General features: G+C 54.6%; 1 protein-coding gene and 1 long non-coding RNA gene across 3 annotated transcripts; one reads left to right on the top strand and one right to left on the bottom strand.

The window, feature by feature from the left end:
* The first annotated feature begins 5,173 nt into the window (after positions 1–5,173).
* Positions 5,174–12,197, top strand: LOC107211837. The gene is made up of 3 exons (XR_001524308.3): positions 5,174–5,351; positions 5,520–8,719; positions 10,360–12,197. It is a non-coding gene; the product is annotated as an uncharacterized LOC107211837 (long non-coding RNA).
* A 147-nt stretch (positions 12,198–12,344) lies between these two features.
* TBX3 (T-box transcription factor 3) lies at positions 12,345–23,399 on the bottom strand. Of its 2 annotated transcripts, none has more exons than XM_015644370.2 (7): positions 22,821–23,399; positions 20,785–21,052; positions 19,411–19,557; positions 17,167–17,243; positions 15,711–15,868; positions 13,706–14,409; positions 12,345–13,145 (listed from the first exon to the last, which is right to left on the bottom strand). In XM_015644370.2, the coding sequence occupies exons 1-7, from the start codon at positions 23,213–23,215 to the stop codon at positions 12,699–12,701; spliced, it is 2,196 nt and encodes a 731-aa protein (XP_015499856.1). In that variant the 5' UTR covers positions 23,216–23,399; the 3' UTR covers positions 12,345–12,698. The 2 variants fall into 2 exon arrangements, with proteins under 2 accessions (XP_015499856.1, XP_015499857.1); XM_015644371.3 differs by lacking the exon at positions 22,821–23,399 and adding an exon at positions 21,505–22,782.
* Positions 23,400–27,082: the final 3,683 nt, after the last annotated feature.

The following is a 27,082-nucleotide window of genomic DNA, read 5'->3' as shown; positions in this document are numbered from 1 at the left end:
TCCTAATAAACCAGCATTTATTTCTTCTCCATGTCAGACTGAACAGGACCAGAAGCTCTTCCAGAAGCTCCCATGGCAGCTGCCACCCAATTCCTGGGTGTTAGTTCCTGCCTGTGTCTCCCCTGCAGCACCCACAGCCCCGAGGGACAGTCATTATCAGCAGATGGCTGTCCCAGATTCACTGGGGTGTGCCTTGCCAAGAATGGAAAATTACACATTGATGCTGTACCTGACTGAGGTCCCTAAAAAGAGAAAGCACTGTGGGGAGTTTGGGGACTTCTCACATAAGAAAGCAGGTGTCGAATGGCCCAGCCAGGCTGGCAGATGAATGCAGGATGATAAAAGGCTGCCAGGCCAGCCAGAGGCAGCATTTCACTCGTTTGTCAAGTTCCTTCCCTTCCAGCTACACTCCTGATTCCAGGGCAGAATCTTTGCCACGCTCATCCCTGAGTTTCAACATCCTCTCCAAACCCAGGACACCTCCTTTGTTCTCCAGCCAAGGAGCTCCAAAAATCAAAGAGTGCAGAGCCTGATAGGACAGGACCCCACGCACAACCCAAAGCATTTCCCAGCTGCCCTCAGGGGCAGATTGGCTACAAGCTCTCTGTGGGGACACATTTGCACCTGGGGACCCAAAACCAGGTTGGGCTTGCTTAGGTGTAGCTTGAATCCCACAGACAAGCAAGGGAGAGTCTGGAAGAGTCTCAGCAAAGAGGAAAACCTGCACAGTCCCCATGGAAAACCTCAGACCCCTGAGATTTAATGCTTTTCCTGGCTGGAAGTCACAGCCATGGATGGAAGACAGCAGGCCCAGCATCAGCTGAAGGAGCAGGGAGGAGAAGCAGCAGCACAGGGAACCTTGAAGAGCCCTTTCCACATCTTCACACACTCAGATTCCAGATTTGCACAGAGCAGCTGCTTTCTCCCCCACCCTTCAGCTCCATGTAAATCACATTGCTTCTGTCTCTGCTCATCCCACCAGTCCCCAAAGAAGCAGAAACCAGAAGTTCCAAGACCCTGGAGCCCTTTTGAGTCACAGGGAAGGCACGTCTAGCACAGCAAAACTCCCTCCAGGGAAACCCACCCCCGACAGCTCTTGAGGGGAGCCAGGAAATCACACAGCAACCATTTCCATCCGTGCCTACACCACGTCCCCCTCACTTCTCACAGTTTCCTACCTTCAGAAGGATTCCAGAGCTCTCCATCATAGCTCCTTCAATGTCACAGCTTTAAGGAATCCCAGCCTGAATCGAGCCTAGAAAAACTCAAGGCCCTCTTTGTCCATGCATCAAATCCACACCTTAGTTATCTCTCTATTGTCCACAACTGGATCTCCTCCATCCTGATGGGCATCACTTGCACCTGGGCGCAGGAGGAGAGGAAACACCACTCCAGGCAGGCAGTGAGTGCCCTCACAGAGGTGCCCATGTTGCTGTGAGGGCTTCTGGCAGTAAAATTTCTGTTTTGCTGTCACCAGAGAAGTGTCAGTTCCCACTCGATGGTGGGGAAGCATCTGGGGGGATGTACAAGTGATGTGCAAAGAATACATGGCCATTTTCAAAGCTCTTGTCTGAGTTTACAGACTGTGCTCCCCCCCTTTCCTCTATTTTCCTGTGGTAAACAGGATTTAGCCTCAAAATGGGTGTTGTTTCTGTCACAGCTCATTTCAGTGTACACAGCAGGGTCTCCAAACTGCAAAGCAGCTTAGAAAACAGCACCCTCCACCAGTGTGTGCTCAGGGCCGCAAGGCTGCTCACCCAGCCCCACAGGACATGGCCAAATCGACCCCTGCCTGTTATTTCCCCCATCAATTGCCCACATTAACATCTCCAAATCTGATGGAAAGACTTTTCCAGTGGAAACATCCGTGCTCTTGGAGCGGCCTCACCCCCTGATTGCACCGGGGTGATGTGATTTAAGAGGAAGCCGAAAAAGCAGCGATTGATTACCCGTAAAACAGGGTTATAATCCAATAAATAAATGATAAATCAGCGTGTCTCCTCTTAGTGAGGAGCTGGAGACTCCGAGTTCCCCTCGAAGGAGCTGAACAGAATATCCATTATTCAAACCGATCGCAGCTACCCAAGTGGAAAGAACAGCTGTGCCTTCATGTTTCTTGACACTTTTTCCTGTTACAGCATCCTCGCTGAATATGAAGTGATTTGGACTTGAGGTAACTCATTAAGGGAAGGCAGGGAAGGCCATTTTCCAGGTCTCCTCACCCCTGTCAGTTCAGATCAGAACTCGACACCCAAGGAGCAAAGTGGGGTTACTTGGGAACACCTCACATGAATCCTGCTGCTCCCAGCAAAGGCTCTGCCCTTGCACGGGTGGATTCCCCCAGAGCTCTGCTCACACAGCTTCATTAAACATTTGTGATGCAGAACCACTGTCCTACCCGCCACCACCTTCCCATCTCACTGCTCCTGCAAGCAGCAAACCTCCAGCACTTTAAAACTCCTTCAGAAATTTCTCAGCCCTCTGGAAGCCAGGAATTACCTCCTACAACATCCCTGCCCGTCCCTGCCTTCCAAACAGCCCTGACGCCGACATGCACACACACAATTCAGAGCCTTAATGAGAGCACGCACCAGCCTGGGCAGAGACAATGGGCATTTCTCATCACTCTTTAGACACAGCCAGAAAGTAGGACAGCACTTTATTTGGAAGCTCTGCTAGACCTGGAAAGCCACTTCCCCATGGAAGCCTTAGGATAAGGTCCCCTCTGAGTTAATCCCAAACTGTCTGTCCAAACTTCTAAGGTGGGGTGGGTGTCTTTTTTTTTTTTTTTCTTTTTTTCTCTGGGAAGGTTTTCTTCTCCATTGTGCACCCACTGCACATTAAAATGCAATCAATATCATTCCTATTGTTTACCCTGAAGTTTGATGCATGTCTTCCTGCTTTTACATCCTTGTTCTCACATTTTTGTGGCCCCCAGTTTCACCAAAGCCGGTTAATCTCTGGCCCAGAGTGAAGCGTTCCGTGTGCCATGGCAGTTTCTGGTGCAGAATGGTTTTGTAATGAGGCAGGAGGCAGAAATCAGAGCTATAACACAGATATAATAAGACAAAGTGCATATGAAGGACAGTTGTGTGTAAGAGAGAGTAAAAAGTGTAAGGCAAGTTGGAGGAGTATGAATAAAACCATGAAACAAAACCTAACATTGGTTTTGTGCTTGCTCACATTGGGATCTGTGAGCGAGCTGGCCACGAGCAAAGACAAAACCAGGGGAGCGAGGTAGCTCAGTAGTTGTGGATATGTGAGGAAGGGCATCAGAAACCCAAGCAGACAAAGCAAGGAGGCCTCTGGCACCCAAACCAGCCCATGGCACGGCCAGGAGGGCGCAGCTCAGTCTGTAAAACCCCACCTGCTCTCAGAGTGCAGCAACACACACACCTGGAAAACTCTGGGAGCTTTCCTGCAAAAATGCCAGGCCCAAAGCTGCTTCCCTCAGAATGCCCAGCACGAGGGTTCCCATTTGGAGTGGGTGGAAACCCGCAGGAGCCATCCTGCCAGTGCTGGCAGCAGCCTCGCACTCCTGCTCGCAGCCCCAGAGGGGCGAGAGGGTGTTCGCAGGGTTTCCAGCAGTGCCTCTCCTTTCTCCGGCTCTGAAGAAGAAAGACTTTCAATTCAGATCTTTTCCTTTTGGGTACTGCTGCTAGCGTCCTGTTCATTCCTCACGCCGGGCTCTTGGGGATCCCCAGGACACCCCTCACCCTTGCCAGCCTTGGGAAATGCTTCCCGGGGGGCTGCGGGACCCCTGAGCCGAGCCGTGCCCGTGCTGCCCGGCTGCTCCCACCAGGTGGCACTCCAGGAGCGGCTGACGGAGCCCGGAGCCCCGGAGGGATCAGTCCCGCTCCCGGGAGCGGCCCCGGCCCGGGAACAGCCCCGGGAGCGGCCGCGGCTGCAGCGGTGCCGGCGGGGGGACACCTCCTCCTGCGGGCTGCTGCCACCGGGCACCCAGGTCCTGCCTGTGCCGAGGGCTCATGATTCCCTAAATCCGTGATTTCCCGATTTCAGGATGAAATGAGCGATGGCACGAGGATGGAGCTTCCCCATCCCGACCCCGTGTCCAATCCATCCCTCCATCCCTCTCTTCCTCCCTCTCTGCCCGAGCCAGCCAGGCCAGGCACTCCCGCACCGTCGGTCCTGCCTCCTGACAGCAGAATTTTGGAGCCGCGGGATGGCGAGCTGGGGAAAAGGGAGTTTGACATTTATGGTTTCTCTCTCGTCCCTAGCCCTGGATAAACATTTGGCAGAGGGAACAAACCGGAGGCGGCTGTGAAAGGACAGTGAACACAAGCCCCGGGGAGACTCACGCACGTTTCCCTCTCCTTGAGGGGAGGGACCCCAAAGCTGTCCCGGGGGTGACGGGGGTGCCTGGGACTGCTCAGCGAACTGCTGTTGGCAGAGATTAATTTACCCAAAACACGCGATAGCGAAAGTATCGCTAAATTAATCCAGATCCCAAATCCACCGGTTAGACCCTCCGAGTGCCAGCCGGGCTGTGCTCGGCCAGGCGGGACTAAACCTGGGAAAGCCGGGGCCGGGGGGGATGTGTGCGGGCAGCGGGGACAGGTCGCACCGTGCCCGGTGTCCCACACCGCACCCGTCTTGTGTGGAGAAAAAAAATGCGCTCAAAGCCACATTTCTTTGCATCAACTTTATATAATCACACACACACAGACACACACATGTATTTGAGCTATAGAAATATTTAAAATGTGTATAAAACTTCTTAGCGCTTTCTGACTGTCATGTGCAGAGAAAGCTGTACATAAAGTGACATCCAGCTCTTCCTGGAGTGGCCGGAACCACAGAGCAGCGTGCAGGCGAGCACTGCCGGCCGGGGGTCCGGAGCTGCTGCCCGGCGGCGCTCCCGGTCCCGGGGTCGGCGATGCTCGCCCGGGTGCCCGAGGGCTCGGGCGGCCGCTGCTGACCTCGGGCTTCTGGATTGCTTTGCTTCTTCGTTATTGTTACTATTGGAAAGCGTTGTTATCCATTAAATAATGTCCCTGCTGGCCCAAGCGCCTCTTTTCTTGGGAGCGAACCCTTCGGGGTGCGAACCAAATCCCGTTTGCTCGCACCAAAACCATTTTCGGAGGGGTCGTGGCTCGCTGCGCTCCCACCCGTGTTCCCCCCGTGTTTCGCCAGGTTATTCCTCCTCTTCTGGAAGGGTTCCTGTTGGGAAACCATATTTAAAACAAACCAAAAAAGCCACAGGACCACGGCCACCATGGTGGGGCGGCTCTCGGGTTCACCCCCCCACTAATGACTGACGGCTGGTGCCACTGAGACAAATAAATACATCGTAAGGAGGGCAATGGGTCGCGAGTCGTTTTGGCCCTAAGGTGAGATTTAGCAATGACCGCCCATTAAAACGAGCTTTTCACTTTTCCTAGGGGTAGCCCCTACCCCCACCCGCTCCAGCAAGGGAAGCGGGGGAGCCTCCTGCCCTGGTTTATAATTGTATTTAGGTTTGAGGGTTTGTTTTTTTTTTTTTTCTGCTTGCTCTTTAGATCGGAGACGGGAGAAATGAAAACCGGCAGAAAAAGGACTCGGGAGAACGGAGGAATGAAAAAGTGCCCCTCGAAAATCCACTGGGAAGGCCACGAATGGACAGCGAGCGAAAGCTGGAAAAACGCGTTTTCAAGACTCCCATGGAAAATAAAAGCGAGAGCGCCTAGGAGCGGTGTCACGGCAGAAGGGACAGAACCCTGCCGGAAGATCGCGGTGACACATTCCCGAGGGAGCGCGGTCGGGCAGCGCGGTGGCGAGCACCCCTTTCCTGCAAGGGACCTAAAACTGGACTCGGGGAAAGCTTGGGAGAAATCCCTCCAGCTCCCTCCCTCTCGCCTCCTCCTGCCCCAAGAACAGCTCCTGTTTTACCGACCCGGCAGTCCAGCCCATGGGATGCTCCAAGCCGGACCCGCGTCCCCATCCTCGGCCGGCTCCCCCTTCCCCGGAGCCGCTCCGCTCGTGCCTTCAGTGGAGGCAGCAGATACGGGGGGAAAAGCACCACTGGCTTTTTCTCTCGACCTTATTCCCTTGATAACTTTATTTTGTGAGTGGTGCTCGGGCGGCTCGAAAGGAAATAAAGCTTGAAAGGACATCGGAAAGGAGAGAAGCCGGAGGCAGAGCGGGGCTGCCCAGGGAGGGGAGGGGGTCGGGGTGTCCGTGGGGTCGGGTCGGCTTCGCATAGCCCAGCCCGCTCGGTGATGGTTTGGTTTTTATTTCAGTGCCTTCTCTGGGAAGGATTTCATGTGGGAGAGGGAGGAAAAGCTTAGTTTGGTGAGACCAAGGTGAAATTCAGCAGGAATTATGGCCGCGGTTACCTGCGCTAAAGGTCGAACTCTGTTTCGGCTGAGAGCGTTTAGAAATACAATAATGATTAAGTATTTATTCTAGAATAATCAAATCATGAAAAATAAAAAAGCAAGAAACCAAAGAAGAAAAGAAAGAAAAGAAGATGGATTAGAACAGGAAAAGCCCAAAGGTGGTGTCTGCGAGGCGGCTGCGGGTTCCAGCAGCCACAAAGGAGCGGTGGCAGATGAGGAACGCGCAGCTCCAGAGCCCCGCAGAAGCTCCGAGCCCCGGCCCGGCCTCAGGGCTCACCCTGCCCGCAGCAGCCCCGGCGTCGGGGCGAGAGGATGGGGCCAAGAGCTCAAACAGAGCCTTGGACGGCCACTTCCAGCTCAAGGGCTTCGCCTCGCCGTGTTTTTACACGCCTTAATTGTTCCCTAATAATGCGGGGTTTGAGGAGAAGCACGTGGGAAGTTTGGGGCTGGCTGGAAAAAAAAAATCAAAACACTAAAACAAAAATGCCAACAAGAAAAGCCCCAAGGCATCACCCTGAGGGGATGGATCCCTGGGAACCGCTGGTTTTTTCCTCCCCACTCGCAACCAAGACTTCAGGTGCGAAGGGGGATGGTTGCGCGGCGGGGCGGGCTGCGGGAGAGGCCGGCGGCTCAGGGCGATCCCGCGGTGCGAACCCTCTGATCCCCGGGCTGGAATTTCCTGCTGGGGGTCTCTTCACTCCCCCGGGACGTGTCTGTACCGTGGGGAAGAGGATGAAGGCTCGGGGTTGCCCCCGCGTCCCCGTGGACGGGAGTTTCTCTGCGAAGCGCGGCTGGAGGTGCCGAAGGAGGGAGGTTTCCCCCCCCAGATGATTCCAAGCCCGCCGTCCCGGCGCCTGCAGCGCGGATCCGCCCGGCCCCTGTCGCTCCCGACCCGGGTGACAGGGACCGGGGGGCAGCGGGGCGCTCCCCGCACGCTGCCAAGAGCCTCGAGGCGATCGCCACATCGGCCCCTTTACCCTCCCGAGATAACAAACAACAGCTCCGGTCGGCCGGCCGTCCCCGCGTCCGTCCGTCCGTCCGTCCGTCTCTCAGCCCCGGCCAGGGCCGCGCGTGGAGCAGCTCGCTCCGGCCACCCCCTGGCAGCGGCCCTCGGCCGGGGGGTGCCGCAGAGATGGGGGCAGTGCCCCCCGCACAGCCACGGGCACTCTCGGGGGCTCGGAGCTCGCCCCATTTTGAGAAGCCCCCGTCCGAGAGTGGCCCCGAGCCCTCTGCCCAGGCTCCCAGCCGGGAGGGTGTGTGCGCTCCTGCAGACACGCGGCTGCTAAATTTCAAGCAACTCCTCTATATTTTTTAATTTTCCCCCTTTTTCTTTCCTTTCCCCTTCTCCCAAACCCTCTTTCTGCCTTCCCAAAATCGTTTCCCGGTGCAATCCTGCAGCCCGAGGTGAGGGAGGAGGCGGGATGGTCCCTGCTTCCAAGACTTTTACGAACAATCGTTAAAGAAATCAACGGGGTTTTTTTATTATTTTTATTTTTATTTTATTTTTCCTCTTCCCTTGTGCAGAGGCCGGAGAGGTCCCTTTGATCTGCGAGGCCTGGCGTGCTCCGATCCCGCACGCCGGCTGTGTGCGGGGAGGGGGCTTGGCTGCCGCGGGAGCCTCCGAGACGGGACATGAAAGGGGGGAAGGAAAAAAAATATTAAAAAAAAAAAAAAAAAAAAAAAGGACGTCCAGGGTACGGGAGATCGACCGAAGGGCTTAAATATTTCATATTCCTGGAAGCTGTCAAGGCCAAAAACAACAACACGCCTCCCGCCTCCCCCGGAGTGTTTGCAGAGGGCAGGAGCGTGTGTGCGTGCGAGGGGCCGGGAGGCTGCGGGGGGAGGGGGGAAAGAGAGAGAGGGTCATAAATTTTCACTTGTAATCAATCAATAATTAACTAATAGCGGAGCGTGGGCCGAGCGCGCCGGCGGCGGCGGTGCCCGGCCCGCCGGGGTGTCGGTGTCGCGCTGTCCCCCGGGGCGCTGCGGCTCCGGGGAGCGCTCCGCGCTTCTCCCCCGCTCCATCCCGGCGGGGCGGCCGCGGCCCCGCTTTCCCAGAGACTTTGGACTCGGGGCTAAAATCTCCCGTGGGTAAAACGCAGCTCGGCTCCGAGCGGAGCCTGCGGGGAGCTGCTCCGCGCTGCCCGGCCGGGCTGCGGGCTCCGGGCTCACCCCAGCACGCCCCGAGATCCCGCTCCGTGCGCTCCGTGCCCCCTCCCGCGGACCGCGGCTCCCTTCGGGGGTCTCGGGGCGCTGCCCGGGCTGCCCGAGAGGTGGCGCCGGCGCCCCGCAGGAGCCCCCCCGCCGCCGGCCACCCCCGCCCAGCGCCGGGTCGCCTGCATCAGCCATAAAACCATTGAGGATATCAAGACAGGCGCCAGGTGAGTAATAGACAGGATAATCCACAGAGATTGCTCGCTGTTTACCTCCATCCACAAGCGCCACAAGAGTTACTCATTAACGTTACTATATACAAATAAGATACACAAGAGATAAAGCCATTTGCAAGTCAGAGTTACACCTGCGGTACACGGATTTCTTGCAAGGGCATGGCGAGGGGGAGGTCAGCATTAGGCCCGTGGACAAGGAGGGTTTAAAGCAATCAGGCTGCACCCTCAGCCTTAAAAAGAATAAATGGTGAGCTCGGGGGTTGCGGCGCCCCGGGGCTGTCGGTGCCTGCCTGGCTTGCGGGGCGGCTACCGGGGCTCCTGGGCTGGCAGGAGAGAGAGATGGACAAGGGGGGTCTGGGGGTGGCTGAATGTGGCTCTCCTCTTGACCATCAGCAGTGTATTCCTCGCCAGCTAGGGAAATTTTCCCCACTCATGTATCTATGATACACAGATCATAGCGGCTCTCCCCCTCTAAGAGCCTTTTTGGGGGCCAGCAGCTGAGAGAGGTAAAATCCAGAGATCCCCACATGATTCCTGAGGCCAGAGAGATGGGAGAGAGGGGACTGGAGGGGTCTGTCATGGGCCGCTGCCTTGGCGCTGCCGCTGAGGCTCAGCACAGAGGGGAAAGCTGCTCCCCGTGGCTGTCCCACCCGCGGGGGCTGCCAGGGCTCTGTCCCGGCTCTGTCCCGGCTCTGTCCCGGCTCTGTCCCGGCTCTGTCCCGGCTCTGTCCCGCCTGCCTGCTCCCCTCGGCCCGGGTTCCCTCTCCCGGAGCGGCTCCAGCTCCCACCCGCGTGGAGGATCCGTGTGGAAAGCGGCTTGTGGGGCTGCAGCCTTTGGGCTGGCTGCACAGCCGCTGCCTCCTTCTTCGGGTGGATTTATCTTTTCTTTCTTTTGCCTCTTCTCGCTGCCACCTCTATCCCCAAAAGCCCCTCCTCGCTCAGGGGAGCATCAGCTCAAGTGACATTTCCAGCAGCCGTCACCTTGGGCCATCCAAAGGTGAGGGAAGAGGGAGAGAAAAACTCCTGCTCAGCCCCAGCCTTTCTCCTGCTCAAACAGCGTGGATTTAAACAAAACCCTCATCCCCAAGTTGAAACGGGAAGGGTCCCGTTCCCCCAAGAAGGGGAACGGTTTGATGTTCGTGGGGGAATTTTTAAATTAGAAAATCGAGGGGGAAAAAAATCCCCCACAACTTCATCAGCACTTTCACCCCCTGGATCTCCCTTTATTTCACCGGCACAGGAACCGGGGGCCGAGGGCCAGGCAGAGCATAAAACAGGATACAGGCTGGAAGTACATCCTTATAATATTTATTACTGGCCGAGGATGAATCGCTTTTCAATACACGGGCCACTAACTGTTGAAGGGATGGGGGGGAAAAAATCTCATTAACAAGAAATATATATGTTCTGCTAAAGGATGTGCTCATAGACTGGCAGAGGTACAGCAGGGGCTGCCAGCTCTCCTCAGCTCTCCTCTCAGTCACCTCCCAGGCCCCTGGTCCAGCCTGGATGTCTGTCCCCGTTCCAGCTGTTTTCCAGCTTAATCTCGATATATCACGAGCCTAAGGGCAAGAAGGGGCGATTCCAATCGAGGGGCGAAAAATAGATTTTTAAAACCCATGTATTTCCAGGTGTAACTGACTGGGAAAGCCAAATCCTCTGCCCGGACAGGAGAGGAAAACGAGCCCGGCAACAGCATCAACTCCTGAGCACTTTACCTGGAAACTTTGAAGGAGGGCTCTGCATTAAAATTTAACCGATCTATTCTCTAATTCTTCACTTTTGCGTTATTAATTTATGACAGATAAAAGCATAGCTGAGCCTTTCTCATTAACTTTTCAAACGCCACTTAATATTGTTCCATTAAAAGAGGTGACTTTAGCAGCCTCTGGATCGACTTTAAAAGCGAGAGGGATAAAGACGGAAAAGGTACATTAAACAGCTTGCTTAAAACTCGTCCTTCCCCCCCCAACAATTCAAATGACACCATCTCGACTGGTTCGTACTGGCTCCTTCCAGGAGAAATAACTTAATATTGGGAATGGAAAAGGGGTGGAGGAGAAAGGCAGAACAGGGATATATATCTTTCAACCCCTCCATCCTCCCAGGCACTTCGGGGAGGGTTGGGGTGAAGGCATTTCACAGTACGCCCAAGACATTTCAATAAAAATTTATTGAAACTTCAGTGACTTTTAAAAGGGAGGGGAAAAAAATTACAGAAAAAAAAAATTAGCAAGAACTTCTCAACATTTATATAACACAAAATATACCTTCATTTTTTTTTTCTTTGAACCAGCTCTGAGCACCTGACTTTCAACCCAAGAAAATATGCACTCACTCAAAACAAAGACAACAATAAGCACAGTAGTAAAACTCCATCGCGGGGTTGTTTTCTGACACACCGAAGAAACGGGCAAAAATAATAGAAAGTAAAAAAAATCCTAGAATCTTCACTTATTTTTTTTTTTCTCTCAAGCCACTGGAGAAGCCTGTTGTCGGGTATAAATGTAGATAATTTCGTGGTTGTTGACATTTTGAACACTGAAGAAACCGAGGATTAAAAGCTACCATGGCACTCTGCTTTGTCTTTTTCTGATTTTTTTTAAGGACTTTGATTAATTTGGTTTCTTTCTGCTTTGCCTTTTGCATTCTGCTCCTTGACCAAAGGACGAGGTTTCCCTGGGCTGAGCTCTGATTTAAAAACTGAGCCCTCACAAATGGGGGGATTTCTCCTCCGGGTCGGGACCTATGTTTAAAGGAATTACCAACTTGAAATGAAAACGACTAAAAATAAAAACAGAAGGAAAAAAAGAAGACGGCTGCAGTCGTATTTACAGAGATATGTACAATGTCAATAAATTAAAGTTTAATTTCGAGTATTCATATTCCACGTATTTACAAGAGTTATCAAATAATTACATAAATACTTTGTTTTAATAATAGTGTCCGCTCTTTTCTTCTTCTCAGTATGTTAAACCTTGTTATTGCATATACAATTAAAGAGGGAAAGCTGTGATAAATCTACAGTCGAGCTACAGACGTTTTTAGATAAAATAAATTCACTTTTTTTTTTCTTTCCAACTACACTTCTTATTTTTGTTGCTACAAGGGAGGATGTTTAAGGTAGAGGGACAAAGGTCTTATTTTTGTTTTTATTATTATTAATAATAATTTTTTCCCTGGGATTTGAAACGAGCATTAAAAATAAACAACAAAACCCCACTGAAATAAAAAATACCACCACCCCCCCTCAAAAAAAAAAATTAAAAAAAAAAGCAGACTACTCTGGAACATGCAAAAAAAAAAAAGAAAAAGCCACCAACTGGCTCTCAGACATCACAATAATATTTTAAACACACAGCTTCCCTTAATATCGACTGAGGGGGTTGTGGTTAACAACCTGCCCAGGAAACAACTGTTGAAGAACCAATACATGAGTTACACACTTTTCTTTCGGAGAAAAAAAAAATCACTTCTCTTACTTAATTTTTATTTGTAAGTTTGTTTGACTTTTTTGGTTTTTTTATTTTAGGTCTTTTTTTCTTTTTTTTTTCTCTTTTTTTTTTTTTCTTTTTTCTTCGGGGTGTTTTGGTTTGGGGTTGTTTTTTTGTTTTTGTTTTTTTTTACACTGATAAAAAAAAATAAAAATAAAAAATAAGAGGATGCCACAAACCCCACCAGTGCCTTGATCCGGCCAGTCCTGCTCCTTGTGAGGAGCCTCCAACCCAGCGCTCCCCCATCCCCGACCCTTTTCCCTGCTCCACCTTTTTGTTGCTAAACACACACACAACGCCGCGATATTTTATATGTTAAAAAAAAAAAAAAAATTGAAAGAGGGAGAAAAAAAAATAGAGGGGGGTAAAATGAACAAACCAAAACAAAAAACCACTCGCGGGGTGGAGGATGTGGTTTCTTTCAAACAAAGTGCACTGCGAGACTGATTTGAAATGAGCTCCCGGAGGCCGGGGGGTTACGGGGAGCCGCTGCGGGATCTGTCCTGCTTGGGGTCGAGCCCACTGACCAGGCGCTGGATGTTCTGCAGTTCGCTGGTGGCCGCCTCCTTGTCCGCGCCCAGCTTGGGGGACAGCGACACGGAGCCGGACGAGAGGGTGGAGGAGCGGCTGGTGAGGTCCGAGGCGGAGTCCAGGGCCACGGAGCCGGGGCTGGCGCTCAGCCCGCTCGCCTTGCCCTCTCCGGAGCCGGCGGCCAGGCCGGGCAGGGCGGTGGTGAGGAGGCTGCTGCCGTCCGCCAGGGGCACGGGCAGCGGGTAGGGGCTGTAGCGGAGCCGCGGCCGCACGGCGCTCAGGAACGGGTGCCGGTGCACGGAGCTGGAAGCGGCGCTGGAGGCGGCGGCCGCCGCAGCCATGTAGGTGTAGGGGTAGGGGAAGAGGCTGCCGAAGGGAGACATGGCCAGGCCCTGCGGGAGGGGAGGAGAGAGAGGAAAGGGTTACCGGCCCGCACGCTCCCCGCCAGGCGCTGCTCCGCGCACGGGACGGCGGCGGGATGGAGGAGCTGTCCTCCCCCTGCCCGGGCTCTGCCCCGCACGGCCCCGCTCCCAACGGAGGCCAAAGGGTCTCTCCCCCGCTCTCCCCATCACCGGGCGATTCTCTTGCTCTGGGACAAGCGCCCTTTACCCGCAGGTCCTGCCCCCGCTCCCGCTCCGGGAGCACCGGGCACTCCCCCCCGCGACGGCGGCTCCGCTCCGCAGGCCGGGACGCGCCCGCAGCGCCCCGCTCCTGCCCCGGCTGTGCCGGGGGTGAGCGGCTCCGGAGGACAGCGGGGAGGGGGGAGAGCTCAGGGAGATCACGCTGGGCCACCCTCCCCGCCCACAGCTTTCCCTCCTCCGACTTTCAGCCGAGCCCTGTGACCGGCCCCTGGGAGGGGCAGCGGGGGCACATGGAAGCGAGGAATTGGAAGGAGGTGCCCGGGGTCGGAGCCCCCCTGGCCCGGAGGGGCGGCGCGGGGGGAACGCAGTACCTGTGAAGCCAGGACGTGCTGCTGCAGATGGAAAGGCAAAGCAGCCGCCGATGCTCCCGAGAGTCCCTGGGCCGCCGCCGTGGCCATGACCGTGTTGTCCAGTCCCGAGACCCCGGCGGACGCCCCGGAGACGGTGGCGAGGAGGGGTCCCATGCCCGCGGCCATGCCGGAGAAGGCTCCTCCCATGGCGAACTGCCCGGGGTGCAGCAGCAGCGGGTGCCCGTTCCCCAGCGGGTTGAAGAACTGCTGGCCGGCCAGGGCAGGGGGAAAGCCGAGGTTCTGCAAGTGTCCCTGGCTCAGGTGGGCCGTGCTGTCGGTTTGCACCGTCAGGGGGGTGAAGGGCTCTTTCCCCAGCAGTCGGTTCTCATCTACTTTGGGGGCATCCCTGAGGGGGCTTTTCAGTTCCTCGCCGCTCAGGCTTCCCCCCCGGGTGCTGGAAGAGATGGTAGCCGGGCTGTGCCGGGAGTCCGGAGGGGCTTTCTCAGTCCTCTCTCGGCTCCGACTCCCTGCCGAGTCCCCAGGGAAGAAGTGGCTTTTGGAGGGGCTGCCGCCCTTGTCCCGGGGGTCGTCCCCGGCGGTGGCAGCGGAGCTGGCCGGCGCTGGGGTGGCGGCGGTGGTCGTGCTGATTTTGCCCGACTCGTTGCCTTCTAGCAAGGGATCGTCTTTGCTGTCTGCATCGCTGTCTCCCTCGCTGGGACAGAGATCTGCAAGACAAAGGGGGCCCGGCGCTGGGATCCGGCACTGCACATCCCGAAATCCCCACCGGGCTGGGAGACGGGGCAAAAACACTTCCTGGCCGGCCAGAGGTCTGTGTGGAAATACTTCCCCTTTTTTATTATTATATAAATAAATACAGCCCCCGGCTCCCACCGCCCGCCCCGTCCAAGCCAGCCCGAGCTTTACACAAGGCAGCAAAATTGGCTGTGAAACAAAGGGGCAGCCCGGAGGAGCGACCCCCCAGCCGGGCGGGCCCGGGGCCAGCGGCTCCGCTCCCCGGGGCTGCGGGAGCCCCCAGGGACCCCCCGTCCCACCCCGGCTGCAGCGGGGGTAGAGGAGGAACGGGACACTAACAACCTCGGGGCAGGGCTGAAGGGCCTTGGGGATGTGTCTCCTAGGAAGTTTTCCAAAGTTTTCATCCCTTTCAATGGGCAAACTTTGCAAACGCACACAGAGACACCCTGCAGCCGTCTTCATCGCCCCCTGGGCCCCCCTTCTCCCCAAACACATGCACGGCTTCTCTGGATTCCTCTGCACTTCATCTCCTAATTTCAGCGCCCCAGGTGTGAAGCTCTGGTTTGCTTTTCGGGTCCCTTCCCAGATCCCCTCCCCTCAGCTCGGCAGGCCTTTAAAAAAACGAGTAAAACAACTACAAAAAAGAGGTTGTTTCCTCCTCCCCCTGCCCCCCCAGCCCGGGATGGATTAATACATACGAGAGAGCTGCAGACAGCTCCCAACCCTGCACGGAGAAACCCGGGGTGACTTTTCTATAACAAAGTTCGGGACTGTATCCAGGGGAAAGATCCTTCCTCTAGTAACAGATTCAGTGAGGAATATTAATGGAGTGACTCCAGTTTTGAACTTTTGCCCCGTGGTCTGTCTTTGCTCCCTTGGCTCGGAGCTGGCTCCTTTCTGAACCAGGGAGGGGAGGGATGAATGTGCAGCAAGGGGAGAAGGAGGCCGGGGGGGAGAGGGAGAAGGAGAGGAAGAGTGAGGAAGGCAGAGAGAGGAGAGTGAGGGGGGAGAAGGGAAGAAAGACAAAAAGAAAGAAAACAAGAAGAGTAGTGAGGGAAAGAAGGAAAGAGAAGGAGGAAAAACTAAAGAGAGAAAGAACAGAGAGAAGAGAGTGAAGAGACAAAACAGGAGAAAAGAAGGAAAGAGGTGGGAAGGAAGGCAAGAGCGAAGGAAGGAAAGCGGGCCAGTGCCCCAGTGGAAGGGCCAGGATTTGCCACCACACAGAGCGGGCACCCAGGCTCTCCCAGAGGAGACCAGGGGCCACAGCTCTCACCTTTGAGGCTGGAGGTGCCCACGGCAGGCACGGCAGGACAGGAGGACTGGGCAAAGCACTTGAAGGCCGTCTGCTCATTGGACGACTCGTCCGAGGTGGGATTCTCCTTCTTCTGCCTCTCGTCGTACACCCGCATGGACTGCAGGGTCAGCTGCTTCCTGCGGGCACAGAACCCGCTGGGCGAGCGGCCCCCACTGCCCCCGGGACCCCTCCTCCTCCTCCCCAGCCCCTCCTGGAGCTCCTATTCGGGCACGAGGAGCACGGGGGAATTAAGAGCCACGGTTCCCTCGAGGAGAAGAGCGCGTTTCTGGCAGGCAGCGCTTGGCTGCTAATGAGAGGAGATTTCTTGGAAGCGAGAGTAGCTCCTCAGCGAGGGCTGATATTAAAGACAAGGGGCGGAGGGGAGAGGGAAGCATTCCCTGGAGATTAGCTTTGAAAAGGCAAGGATGTTCCAGAGATATGAGCCATCTTAATGGTTGCTAAGATTGCTAGGAAGTGGTTATTTTGTTAGGCACTTTATGTAATCTTTTCACCAACAATTAACCCGGAGTAAAAAATCTATTTATATTTAGAGAAATTAGAAATCATTTCCGTCCTGTGGCTCCAGCGCTGGCTTTATTTTCACACTGATGGACAAGAGGAGCTGGCGTGTGCATGTTTGTGTGTGTGTGCTGGGCAGGGAGAGAGGCCCCTTGGTTTACACCACATTCCCCCCACCTTTTTATTTCGTTGTTTGTTTGAAAAAAGAGGAACAGATCGATTTATTCATTATCTAACCCCTTGTGTAAATGGCTAAAATATCCTGTTTCCTGTAACACACCAAAACAGACATATCCCCCGTCAAAGGAAAAAAATTGTCCCTTTTTTCTCCTTATATTTTATTCTTATATTAAAAATAAAAGTTTTGAGTCCCATTATGATGAGTTCTGCCTGCCTACCTGGAGCACAGACCGTGTCCTGCTGCTTTTGGAAAAAAAAAATAAAGAATCTTCTCTCATTAATTACTTCCATATTCATGAGATACCTCTGTCCAAACATATTTATATGTTTCTCCTCCACATTTCACTCTTTTCCTTGCAGTCCCCAGAAAAATGCCAGAGGAGATTCAAGCAGTGCTCAGTCCTCACTTGTCGCTCTTCCCCAGTCCCAGATCCAAACTACACTGCAATATTCCCTCTCGAATTTTTAAGGGGAAGTTTTTCTCTGGTAATATTTGCTAAATGTACTGCACTCCCTTCGGCCTTTCATCCCCTGCGACGTGAAAACTGAACGTGGAGAGCAGGAAAGAATTCCCATGCAATCCCTTTGACGTTATTAATGCCAAGATCCTTATGGATTTTGGCGGGGGGAAGTGTGGTTTGGAGGCGAGGCAAGGTGATTTTGACCTCTGCTCATGTTGTGAGCTTAACACATGGAAACCAAACGAGGTGCCTACACAGAATCGAGCCAGACTCACCTCTTTTCCCTCCTTCCATTCCCGGTGTCCCGAAAACCTTTGGCAAAAGGGTTGTTGTCTATTTTTAATTGCGTGATCTATAGGAGAGAGAAAAAAAAAAATAAAATAGCCAGGGGGTTGGGGCAGAATAAGGAGATTTTTGTATTAAAAAACAACAGCAAACCCTGCTTTTCCCAGTTCCCCTGTGCTGGCAGGATCCTGGCAGGAGTAGGACAGGGCAGGGGGCAAAGGTCCCTGGTTTTTGGGTGAATCCTTGTGTTTTCCCGAGCTGTTTGGAAGCAGCTCTCCCCCAATCCCCCGCCGGGCTGGCCGGTGACCTGGACCGTGGTGGCAATGAAAGAGCCCCGTGTTGCTGCCACCACATCGGAATTAATTGAGCCGTGCAATGAGATCCATGCAAGTTATGCCTGTGCTTAAAACTCTTTAAATACCATAATTAAACCGCAAAGGAATCATACCCACCTCCTTGCTATAATAAAATACTTTATATAATCGCATTATGCTCCGTGTGTGTTGGGGCACCAGGGGTGCCAGGAGCCAGTTCATGTTTTTTGGGGGGGATGTGTGTGGAAGTTTTTCGGTTTTGGTTTCCTCGGGGTTCAGGTGATGGCAGGGAAGGGCTGTTGAGAGGGATGGGGGGTGCGGGGCATCCCGCAAGTGCCCGGTGCCCGCGCCTACGATGCACGGAGCCGAATTCCCAGCCCGGCCGGGGCTCACCCCGCTGGAACAGGATGGGAGCAGTGGGAACGGGAATGCCGCCTCCCCTCCGCTCCATTCCCGGCCTCGGACCGGGCTGGAAGCACAGCAACCCCCCAGCTTAGGAGCACAGGATGACTCCAAAAAGGAAACCCCCTCCTGTGTCCGAGTGCGGGCAGGACCGGTCCCGGCCCCGAATCACCCCCCCCCCCCCGCACACACGGGATCAGGAGAGAGCAGGAAAACCCCACTGCTAAAACCAGCGGGACCTTTAATCCAGGTGCTCCCGGCCGTGCCTTCTGCTCCCCCCGCGCCGAGCCGAGCGCTCCCCGCCGCTTCCGCACGCCGCTTTCAGCCGATTTCATGGCAATCACACAAATATGCTCATTTCTGTCCTTCAACCCAGCCGCCCCCAGCTGATAGACCGGGACGGCCAGCCCTGCTGATAAGTCCCAAAGCAAAGTCTACTCTCTGTACACTCATTTTCTTTCAGTTTCCTTGCAAGTGCCCGGCTGCAGAGGGAGAGGAAAACAGCCCGAGCCCCGAGGGGGAAGCGGCTTTTTGGAAACCGAGGGCAGAAGAGTACAGAGCCCTCCTTTTCAGCCCTGAATTTTTGACGGTGAAGGATGTGAGGGGCAGAGAGGGGCACAGGGGAGCTACAGCGAGCGGGCGCTGCGCATCCAGAACCTCTGCGCTCAACGCACACGAACGCAAAGTTGTAATTCACAGACAAGAAAAAAATCAAAGTCCCTTTTTTGGCTCCTTCGCTTCTTTCCACTTGACTTAATTATCGTAAATTCGCCGTTTGCCACTCTCCCAAATATACCACCTTCATCGCAAGCGACAATAAACCAGCAGCAATGGAAAGGCAGCGTTTGCAGCGCTGCAAAACTTTCTCGCACGGGCTTTTTTAGCCCTTCCAGCTAAATTCAAGCGAGATACCCCTCTCTGACCAGAGCATATTTCTGCACCACAAAAAATAATAAAACACTGCAGGATGCAAAAAAAAAAATCATAATATAATAATAATAGGAACCAGACGTGCGCTCCAGCCTTATTGCCAATTGCTGTTAAAGGAGCTAAAACAGCACAAAGGCCAGGAAGAATTACAAAATCTCGGCCCCGCTGCTCTCCCCACTCTGTCTTTCGACACACGGAGCCGAGTCTTTTTCATTATTTTTTTTTTTTTCTCTGATGCATCTTAGATTAAATCCACGCTAAGAGCAGCAAACCCCACCCCATCCCTTTCTTCATACTGAGGAGATATGCTGGGGGAAAAAAATGGTACAAAACCCCCAAACATTCTCTCCCTCACCCCCAGCCCTCCTTCCTTTTAATTGCCTTCCCCGAGGTCGGTATTAGGAGAGTGCTCGACCCCCTCCCCCAGCACTTTCCCGAAGTTGGATCAAGGAGGTTTTGGGGGAAAAGACGAGGGGGGGAGAGAGAGAAGAGCGGGATGGGCTTCGTGAGTTTTAAGGGAACAATGCAGAGTAAAAGTTCTCTTAAAAGCCAAAACACGTAAAACAAATCCTCTCTTAATCTCCTTACCTTATCATTCTGGTATGCGGTCACTGCGATGAATTCAGTCTCCGGGAAAACGTAGGTCCTGAACGTGCTGTAAGGAAGCTTGAGGATATCGTTGGCTCGGACGATGTGGAAGCGGGGCTGGTACTTGTGCATGGAGTTTAAAATGGTCTGGGGGGGCAGCGGCCGGCAGCAGACAGGGCAGCAGGGGGGGAAAGAAGACGGTCAGCAGGAGCAGCATTTCCCCAGCCATCGGCACTTTCTCCTTCTAATTTGCCTTCCTTCTCCTTCCTCCCCTCACTCCTCCTCCCCGCCAAGCACACTCCAAACACACGCACACGCCTCGCAGCATCCAGCTAAAAGTACTGACAGCTCCAGCTCGCCGGGGTGAGGCTCTCGCTGGACCTCTCGAAGGAGAGGAGAGAGGGGGGAATCCCCTCAGAGCTCTGCTCGGAGAGGGGGACAAGCTTTTGGGCTCCGGCAGCAATGCCTTTTGATTTCAAAGTGTAAAAAAAAAAATAATAAAATCAAGCAAAGCAGCAGCAGCAGCTACAGTTACAACACCACCACGAGAGCCTCGGCTCGGTCTAATTGCGTGCCCCAATTCACTTAAGGCCTTCTGCGAACGGCAAAAATGTATCGTCTAATCGAATCCCAGCAGCAAATGCAATCTTCGGCACATTAGAGATCCCCCGGCCGCGGCCACCACCAGCAAACCCCGGCTCCGAGGCGGAGGCTTTCCCAGGAATAGAAAGAAATGGCCAGGATCGACAGAGCACTTATCAGCAGGTTTGTTTGATTTCACTCTCAGGGTAAGTTTTTATCTCTGCACACCCGGTAAATGTAAAGGAGTGGATAGACATGAATGGGCAACTTGACCTCTGCTTTTGGTCCCTGTTTATTTTCACTCCGGCTTGCTTTACATTATCCAGATTAATATAGATTTAAACGTTTGCGTACTTAGGCCTTTAAGCCCTTTATACACATATGCATATCGTTTTCCTACGCTTAGAAAGTGTGATCGACTTTATTAAAAATATATATAGATATATAAAGTCACCGCAGCTCTGAGATATATCGAGTTGCGCTGCGCTGGAAATGTATCCCTAAAGTTAAGGCTGCATGGCACGGGGAGGTTACAGAGTAAACTCCAGGCTTTAATCCTGACCCCAGCAGGAGGAAAAATCGAGGACTATTATAAACCGGGCAGATGCCAGTCCCCGGGTGCGTGGGGAGGTTTTTTTGCCCCATTTTCCCCGCATTTCGGCCGCCCACTGGGGCCAGCCCGGCCGAGCAGCCGCCGTGCCCCGGGCACACCCCCCCGCCGGGACCCCCCGCTCCGGCCGGGCGGCGAGGGAGGGGAAAAGGGGGGCAAAGGAAGGTGTAAAAGGCACTCACAAATCCGTGCTTGTCAGAGATGTTGTTAGTGAGCTTCAGCTTGTGAAAGGTGACGACTTTGGACATCCATTGTTCGCCGGTGGCCGGGCTGTCCGGGTGGATGTACATTCTCTTTGGCATTTCAGGGTCAGCCTTGCCGGCTACCATCCACCGGGAATTATGGAATTTGTACCTACAATCATCAGCCGCCACGATATCCATCAATAAAATGTACTTGGCCTTTTTATCCAGTCCAGTGCATCTCACTTTAAATGGAGGAAACATTCTCCTATGGGCGGGGGGGGGGGGGGAAGGGGAAGAAAAGACAAGACAAAAAATAAAATAAAATAAATTACAGCGTTTAAATAAGCTTCTGAATTTTGGTAGCACGTCTACCAAGCAACTACTTCAGCTCTCAAAAGCAGCAGAGTAACTCTGTGTCCAGCAAAAAGGTCCCCCCCCCCCCCCCCCCCCCCCCCCCAGCGAAAAGGTTTCTCAAATACTTAAAAGTTGCAGGAGAAAATGGTCCCTGGATGGGAAAGGTACGCATTCCCTAGAAATCAGCAGGCGCCAACCTCTCCCTGCCATTCCTAAACAGCAAAGGCCCATTTGGGGCTCTCTGATCTCTCATTAGTTTCCTTTTTGCCTTCTAAACAAAGAAATGGGAGCTGATGGCACCCCGATAAAATAAATGGTCTGAACTGCTACAAGCCGAGCTCCAGATAAAGTGCGCGGTTTTACACTTTACAGACGGGAATAAAAAGCCCCCAGCGAGGGCAGCGGGGCTCTCCCCGTGCTCCGGGATCCCCCCGTGTGCCGAGGCTTCTCTGCAAACCCCGCTCCCAGCTCCGGCTCCCAACTGCAACAGGATACCACAAATTTGCTGTTTATTATATCGAGTGCTTGGCATTCAGCAAATCTCAACTTAAAAGGAAACACATGACTTTGCAACATGTAAGAGCTCTTAATACTGGCCGAGGCTTTTCACGCAAAAACTTTTGACCACAATTAACAGAAAAAACTTCGGGAGAGCTGTAAAATGGGCGAGGAGATTTTTTTTTTCCCTCCTTGCTGCTTTTAGGACTTGTATTTATTTTTTTTTCCCCTGAGCCTGTAGCCTGCAACTGGTGCTTTGCAAATAGGTGAAGCTCCAGCGAGGCAGTTGAAGGCCATCTAAGAAGACTTTTCAGGAGTGGCTTCCTCGAGTAATTCTCCTGGCAAATCACACGTGGAGAGTTTGGGAGGTTTCTCCGAGAGCCCCTTAGAAAAACACCCGGGTTCAAAGGGGGTTTTCACCCTATGTATCATCACAGCAATAGGCAGAGTTGTAAAAGAGTCCAGATGTCAATAAGTAGCGAATATAGAGAGAGATTTCAGACGGGTAAAGCTATAAAAAGCAGAAATGCTGAGCGTGGACGCGCCGTGTGTGTTCATTCATTCCCACGTGAAGGTTACATAAATACAGGGACAGGCAGCGCGGAGCTGCAAACCCTTCCCTGCCATTCCAGCAGCGGCTGCAGGACGGCTGGGGACTTTTGTCAGCTTTTCTGTACATTTCCAGGCATAATCAGAAAGCACAAACCCAGCGGAGACCCCAGCACAGAGAGAGGCACAGCCTGACACACCGAGCCTATCTGCCCTCCTGCCCCACCAGCAGCCAGACCTCGCTCCAAAGGATTTTTCCTTCATTCCCCTTCCTTAAGGAAATAAAACTGCGTGTAGCGAGAGCAGGCCAGCCCCTTTGCCAACCCCAAATTATTTTTCTGCCTGCTCCCAGTTTTTCTCCAGCAAGCATTAAGCTACTGAACCATGAAGGGACCCTCTCACCCCCTGCACACGCTGAGCAGGGCCGGGTCACGCCTGGGCTTTTCCCGGCAGCGTGGTGCCCCAGACGGGCTCGGATCTTCAGATGCCTAAAGCTTTCCATAATTCCAGGTGAAAGGAGATTTAGGGAGGAAACCGCCGGGGAGAGAGAGCCTTGCCCTGGTGGGGTCCAGAGACTGAGGAATGGGGGACAAGGGGGGTGGAAAAGGCACGAACCCCCGACCCAGACCTACCTTCCCGATTTGGTAATCACCATCTCCGTGCCTCTTTTATGGAATTGCTCCCAAAGCTCTTTAGCTTCCAGATGCACTTTCGGATCGTCTTCTACCTCTTCCTCTGGCTCCAGAGTTTTTAAAGGCCTCAGATGGGCTGCAGCCTGGTGACCCAGGGAAGAAAAGGGAATACCAGTCTCTGCAGCCCCCACTAACTGATCCATGATGGGTTTAGCCAGAGCCCCGGGAAGGGAGAGGGCGGCTGCCCCGTTGGGAGGCAAAGCCAGAGCCGGGAAGAAGGGAGGCTGATGTCCCAGCACGGCGCTCATGGCAAAGTCCGGTGCCCGGTGCGGTAAAAAAGGATGATAAGCCATGCTTGTCCCAGGGATTACTGGATCTCTCATCGGTAAATTCATCCACTCCACTCCTCGGTCTTCCTACTGCTGGAGTAGTCCCGGAGTGGTTTCTAACAGCACATCACGAAGAAGAAAAAATAAGATAATAACAGTAACAGCAATAAAGCGCCAAAAAAAAAAAAAAAAATAGGTTGGGGAAAAAAAACAAGCTCTAAACAGCACAGTACATGAGGGAGAGGCAGAACTTCTACAGCCTACAACTTCCCGAGCCGGGGCTCATCCCCAGCCCTCGGGACAGCGGATTAACAGGATTGTTCATTATTAGTCTTGCTTTTTCTCGTGTTCGGTCTCTGAGGTTTTGTTTTGCTTTTTAGTTGTTTGCGTTTTTTTTCCTGAGTGGAAGTCCTTGCGCTGGAAAAGAAACGCCGAAGAAGGGAAGAAAAAAAATCCACCGGGTTCGCTGTCTGCTCCTGTTGTCGCAGAAGGGCTGGACACGCTGAAATCCTTTTTTTTTTTTTTCTCTTCTTTTTTTCTCTTAGTCCCAATCCCCCTTCTCTTCTTCCGTGGCGGAGGGTGACGGCTCGAAGCTGGGTTTTCTTTTTGGGTGGCTGGCTCTCTTCCCCCTCCCCCCCACCCCTCCACCTTTCCTCCGTACGGTCAGGCTGTGGAGCAGAGGCTGGGAAAGGAGGGAAAGCAGAAAGAAGCAAACAAACCCACCCCCCCTCGCCGGCCGAGGAAGGCTCCTGAGCAACCTTCAGCAGCAAAAACTTGTAGGGAAATCTCGTTTCCGCCTCGCCTTCCTCACTCTCCAAGCAGGAGCTGGTCAGGGTGCCCTGATTTCCATCAGGATCTCTTCTTTCTTTCACGCTCCTTTTTTTTTTTTAATTTAATTTTCCCCCTCTCTTTCTCTTTCGCTGTGCCTTAAAAAAAAAATAATCTGGCAGAATTATACTGTTGTCTCCATAAAAGAGAGAGAGAAAGTGAGAGGGAAAGAGAAAGGAAGAGAAAAAGGGGGGAGGGAGAAAGAGAGGAAAAGAGAAAGAGAGAGAAGAGAGAGGGAGAAGGAGCCTCTCGGCTCTGAGAATTCCCTGTGAGTCTGTGCTCTGCGTGCACCCGATCGTAGGGATGTGTTGTGGGTTACAGGGGAGCTGGAGCCGCCTTGATTGGCTCTTTGACGCTTTCGGACCAATTGTGAGGCTCCATAGGCGGGGTTCTGACAGCTCGGGTGGAGGGGGACAGCGCCGAGTTATAAAAAGAAGGTGTCGGAAACTGTAACGCTGCAGCAAAGCATCACTAGTACTTCGGGCCGTGTGAATATGTCAACATGATCAGAGGGGAGGGAGCGGGGAGGGAGGAGGGAAGGGGCCGGCAGCTCCCGCCTCTAGGGGGGTGCTGGGGGCCGCCTCGCCCCCCGGCCCCGGCCTCTCGCCGCCCCGGCAGCCTGGCCAGTGCCCGGCCGCTCTCCCCCGGTAGGAGCTTCCCGAGCGCCGGCAGCGGGGGGGGCTCCACGCCTGGCGATGGGGGGTCCGAACCTGCGTGTCCCCCTTCCCCAAACGCCGCCGGTACCGTAGCGGGGGCTCCCCCTGCGTCCCCCCCCGGCCCGGAGCCGCCTCGGGAGGCCGCCGTGCCGCACGCCCATCCCCGCCGCCGCCGGTGCCCGCAGCCGCCGGGCTGGTGTCACCCCCCTGCCGCTGCCCCCCGCGCCCCTCTTCCCCTCCCCGGCAAAGTTGCTTTCTTTAAACGACACCCGCAGGCCGGGAGCCGGGCGCTTTCCTTCCCCCCGCGAATCTGGGGGTGAGCTCCGGGGCTCGGGGGTGGCTCTGCGGCTCTTCCCCCCGCTCGGAGCTCTCGGAGCTCGGCTCCGGCTGCTCCAGCGGCCGCGGCCGCCGCTATTATTGTTGTGGTGGGCGGCTGGAGGCTGCGGCGGGCGGGCGGCGGCCGCCGCTGGCTCAGCTCCGGCCCCGGCGGCTGCTGATAGAGGCGGCTGCGCGCAGGGAAGCGGGAGGCCGCTGGAAAATAGGATTTTAATGTATTTATCATTCCCTTTTTTCTTTCTTTCTTTGGCGTTGCGGATTAAGGCCACTCGGCTGGCACCGGCGCCGACAGGGTTACGCTCCCACACCCCTCCTCTTCCACGAGGTGCGCGGGGAGGAGACGGGAAGTGCGGCTTTCCCTGCGCCCGGGCCGGGGCAGCGCCGGCCGGGGGGGGCCCAGCTCCGAGTTAAGCCGGGTCCGCATGGAGCCAGCCGCCCCCCGGGAAAGGCGTCACGCGTGGGTCTGATCCGACCCCACGGAGAGGGAAGAGCCGGGCAGGATCCTCCTGGGAAGTTTCTGGGGAGATATATTCCTTTGGGAGGGGGGAGTGCGTGTGCCTGGGTACGAGTGTGTGACAGTGCAGGGCAGCAAGAGGGGGCTTGTGACCGTGCGTGTCGTGGGCATGCAGGGCTCGGAGCGCCCACGCGTGTCAGGCAGGGTATCCCAGCGCTGGGAGGTGCCGAATCACTGCCCTGCCCTGGGGACGGAGGGGGGGAATCTCCTGACGCCCCCCACCCTGCTTTAAAGAGGGGAGGATAATCCTCCGGGAGCGGAGCGGGGGAGCGCGGGGGCTCGGCGCTGGCTGCGCGCAGATGGGAGCGGAACCTCTAAAGTGATTAGCTCTTCTAACATTGCATTTTTGACGCACATGGTTAAGAGCGCTTGGCGCCAGCTTGGTGAAGTCCCTGTAGTAACCAGCGTCTAGGATCGCTTTGCATTCACCAAAATATCTCCCCTTTGGTCGGGGGTGGGGGTGAAAAGAGGAGGAGGGAGGAAAGGAAGCGGGAGTAATGCGTTCAAAGAGGATGAGGGGGGGGGAAGTCTGATGTGTTTCACGAAGCCAGGAGCCTGGTTACCCGCGCAGCGCTCGGCTGCGCTGTGCGGCTGCTTATCGACCAAGAGAGCGAGTGTTTCCAGCCTCTGCTCGGAGCCGGTTCTCGGGCTCCTGCCGCGGTGGGAAGCCCCAAAGCCGATACCTTCTCTTTACCAAGCGTCCACAGCAAACGCCCGGCGGCTTCAAGAAGTTTGCTGCAATTTATCCCAACCCGGCCGCCGCTCTCACGGCGACCAGGAGGTGCCCGCGGGCTCTGCGGGACAAGCGCTGCCACCCCCGGCCCCGCCGCGCCCCGGCCCCCGCGCCCGCCCCGCCGGAGCTCGCTCTCGGCGCCGCGGCAGAAACCGGAGCCGCTGCCGCCCTCCGCGCCTGCCCCTCACCTTGCGCCGCGCTCCGCACCCACCCGCGCAGGAAAATAAAATGTTTGCCGCTTATGATTTCCAATTCCAGCGTCTGGCTAATGGCGTGCAAACTTCCGCCAGTTCCGAGTGACCTCCCCGACGAAGCCCCCCGGAGACTCGTATTATGAAGGGAGGCTGCACTAATCTAAGATCAAAAGCGGGAAGGTGCGAACAGTCTTTGTCTCCCTTCGGCCGCCTCATTCCCCCTTCTGTGTGTGATAAATCTACCCTGGCGCCGACTGCGCGCTGGATGATTAATTTGCAAGCAAACAAAAGGGACCTGATGGCCAGCCATCTTAGTTAAATATTGGCCAGTGCTTCCAGCTACTTGTTAGCCTCCTCTTCGCCAGAAATAAATAAGCGAGGAGCAGAAGTAAATAAATAAGGAGACCCGTAGAAATGAATGACAAAGCGAAGGGATGGCACGGGAATAAGGAAAAATATAAAAAAAAAAAAAAAAAAAGAAAAAGAGATGAGGGTGGCTGGCGGTGAAGTGCCGGGAGCGGGTGGAGGTGGGAATGGGGCTGCTGGCGGGGGGAGCCAGGGTGATAGCACGCTGAGATAGCCGGCTGCCCTCGCGCCTCCCGGCCTGTCTGCAGCCTGCGCTTGCAGCAAGGCCGACACTATCTTGGCTCTTCAAAGAGGCATGAAAGGTCT

This window comes from Parus major, chromosome 15, assembly GCF_001522545.3.
Source record: "Parus major isolate Abel chromosome 15, Parus_major1.1, whole genome shotgun sequence".
NCBI classification, from domain to species: domain Eukaryota; kingdom Metazoa; phylum Chordata; class Aves; order Passeriformes; family Paridae; genus Parus; species Parus major.
Note: the sequence above shows the minus strand (reverse complement) of the source record. Positions and strands in the feature narration are given on the sequence as shown.

What these genes read in the sequence shown, in the direction of transcription:
- TBX3 (XM_015644370.2), bottom strand. Translation starts at nt 23,215, where the DNA reads ATGAATTTACCGATGAGAGATCCAGTAATCCCTGGGACAAGCATGGCT. An exon ending in GTGATTACCAAATCGGGAAG is followed by an intron (nt 21,053 to 22,820) that starts GTAGGTCTGGGT and finishes CCCCGCCCATAG; the next exon opens with GAGAATGTTTCCTCCATTTA. An exon ending in GGGCACCTCCAGCCTCAAAG is followed by an intron (nt 14,410 to 15,710) that starts GTGAGAGCTGTG and finishes TTTGTCTTGCAG; the next exon opens with ATCTCTGTCCCAGCGAGGGA.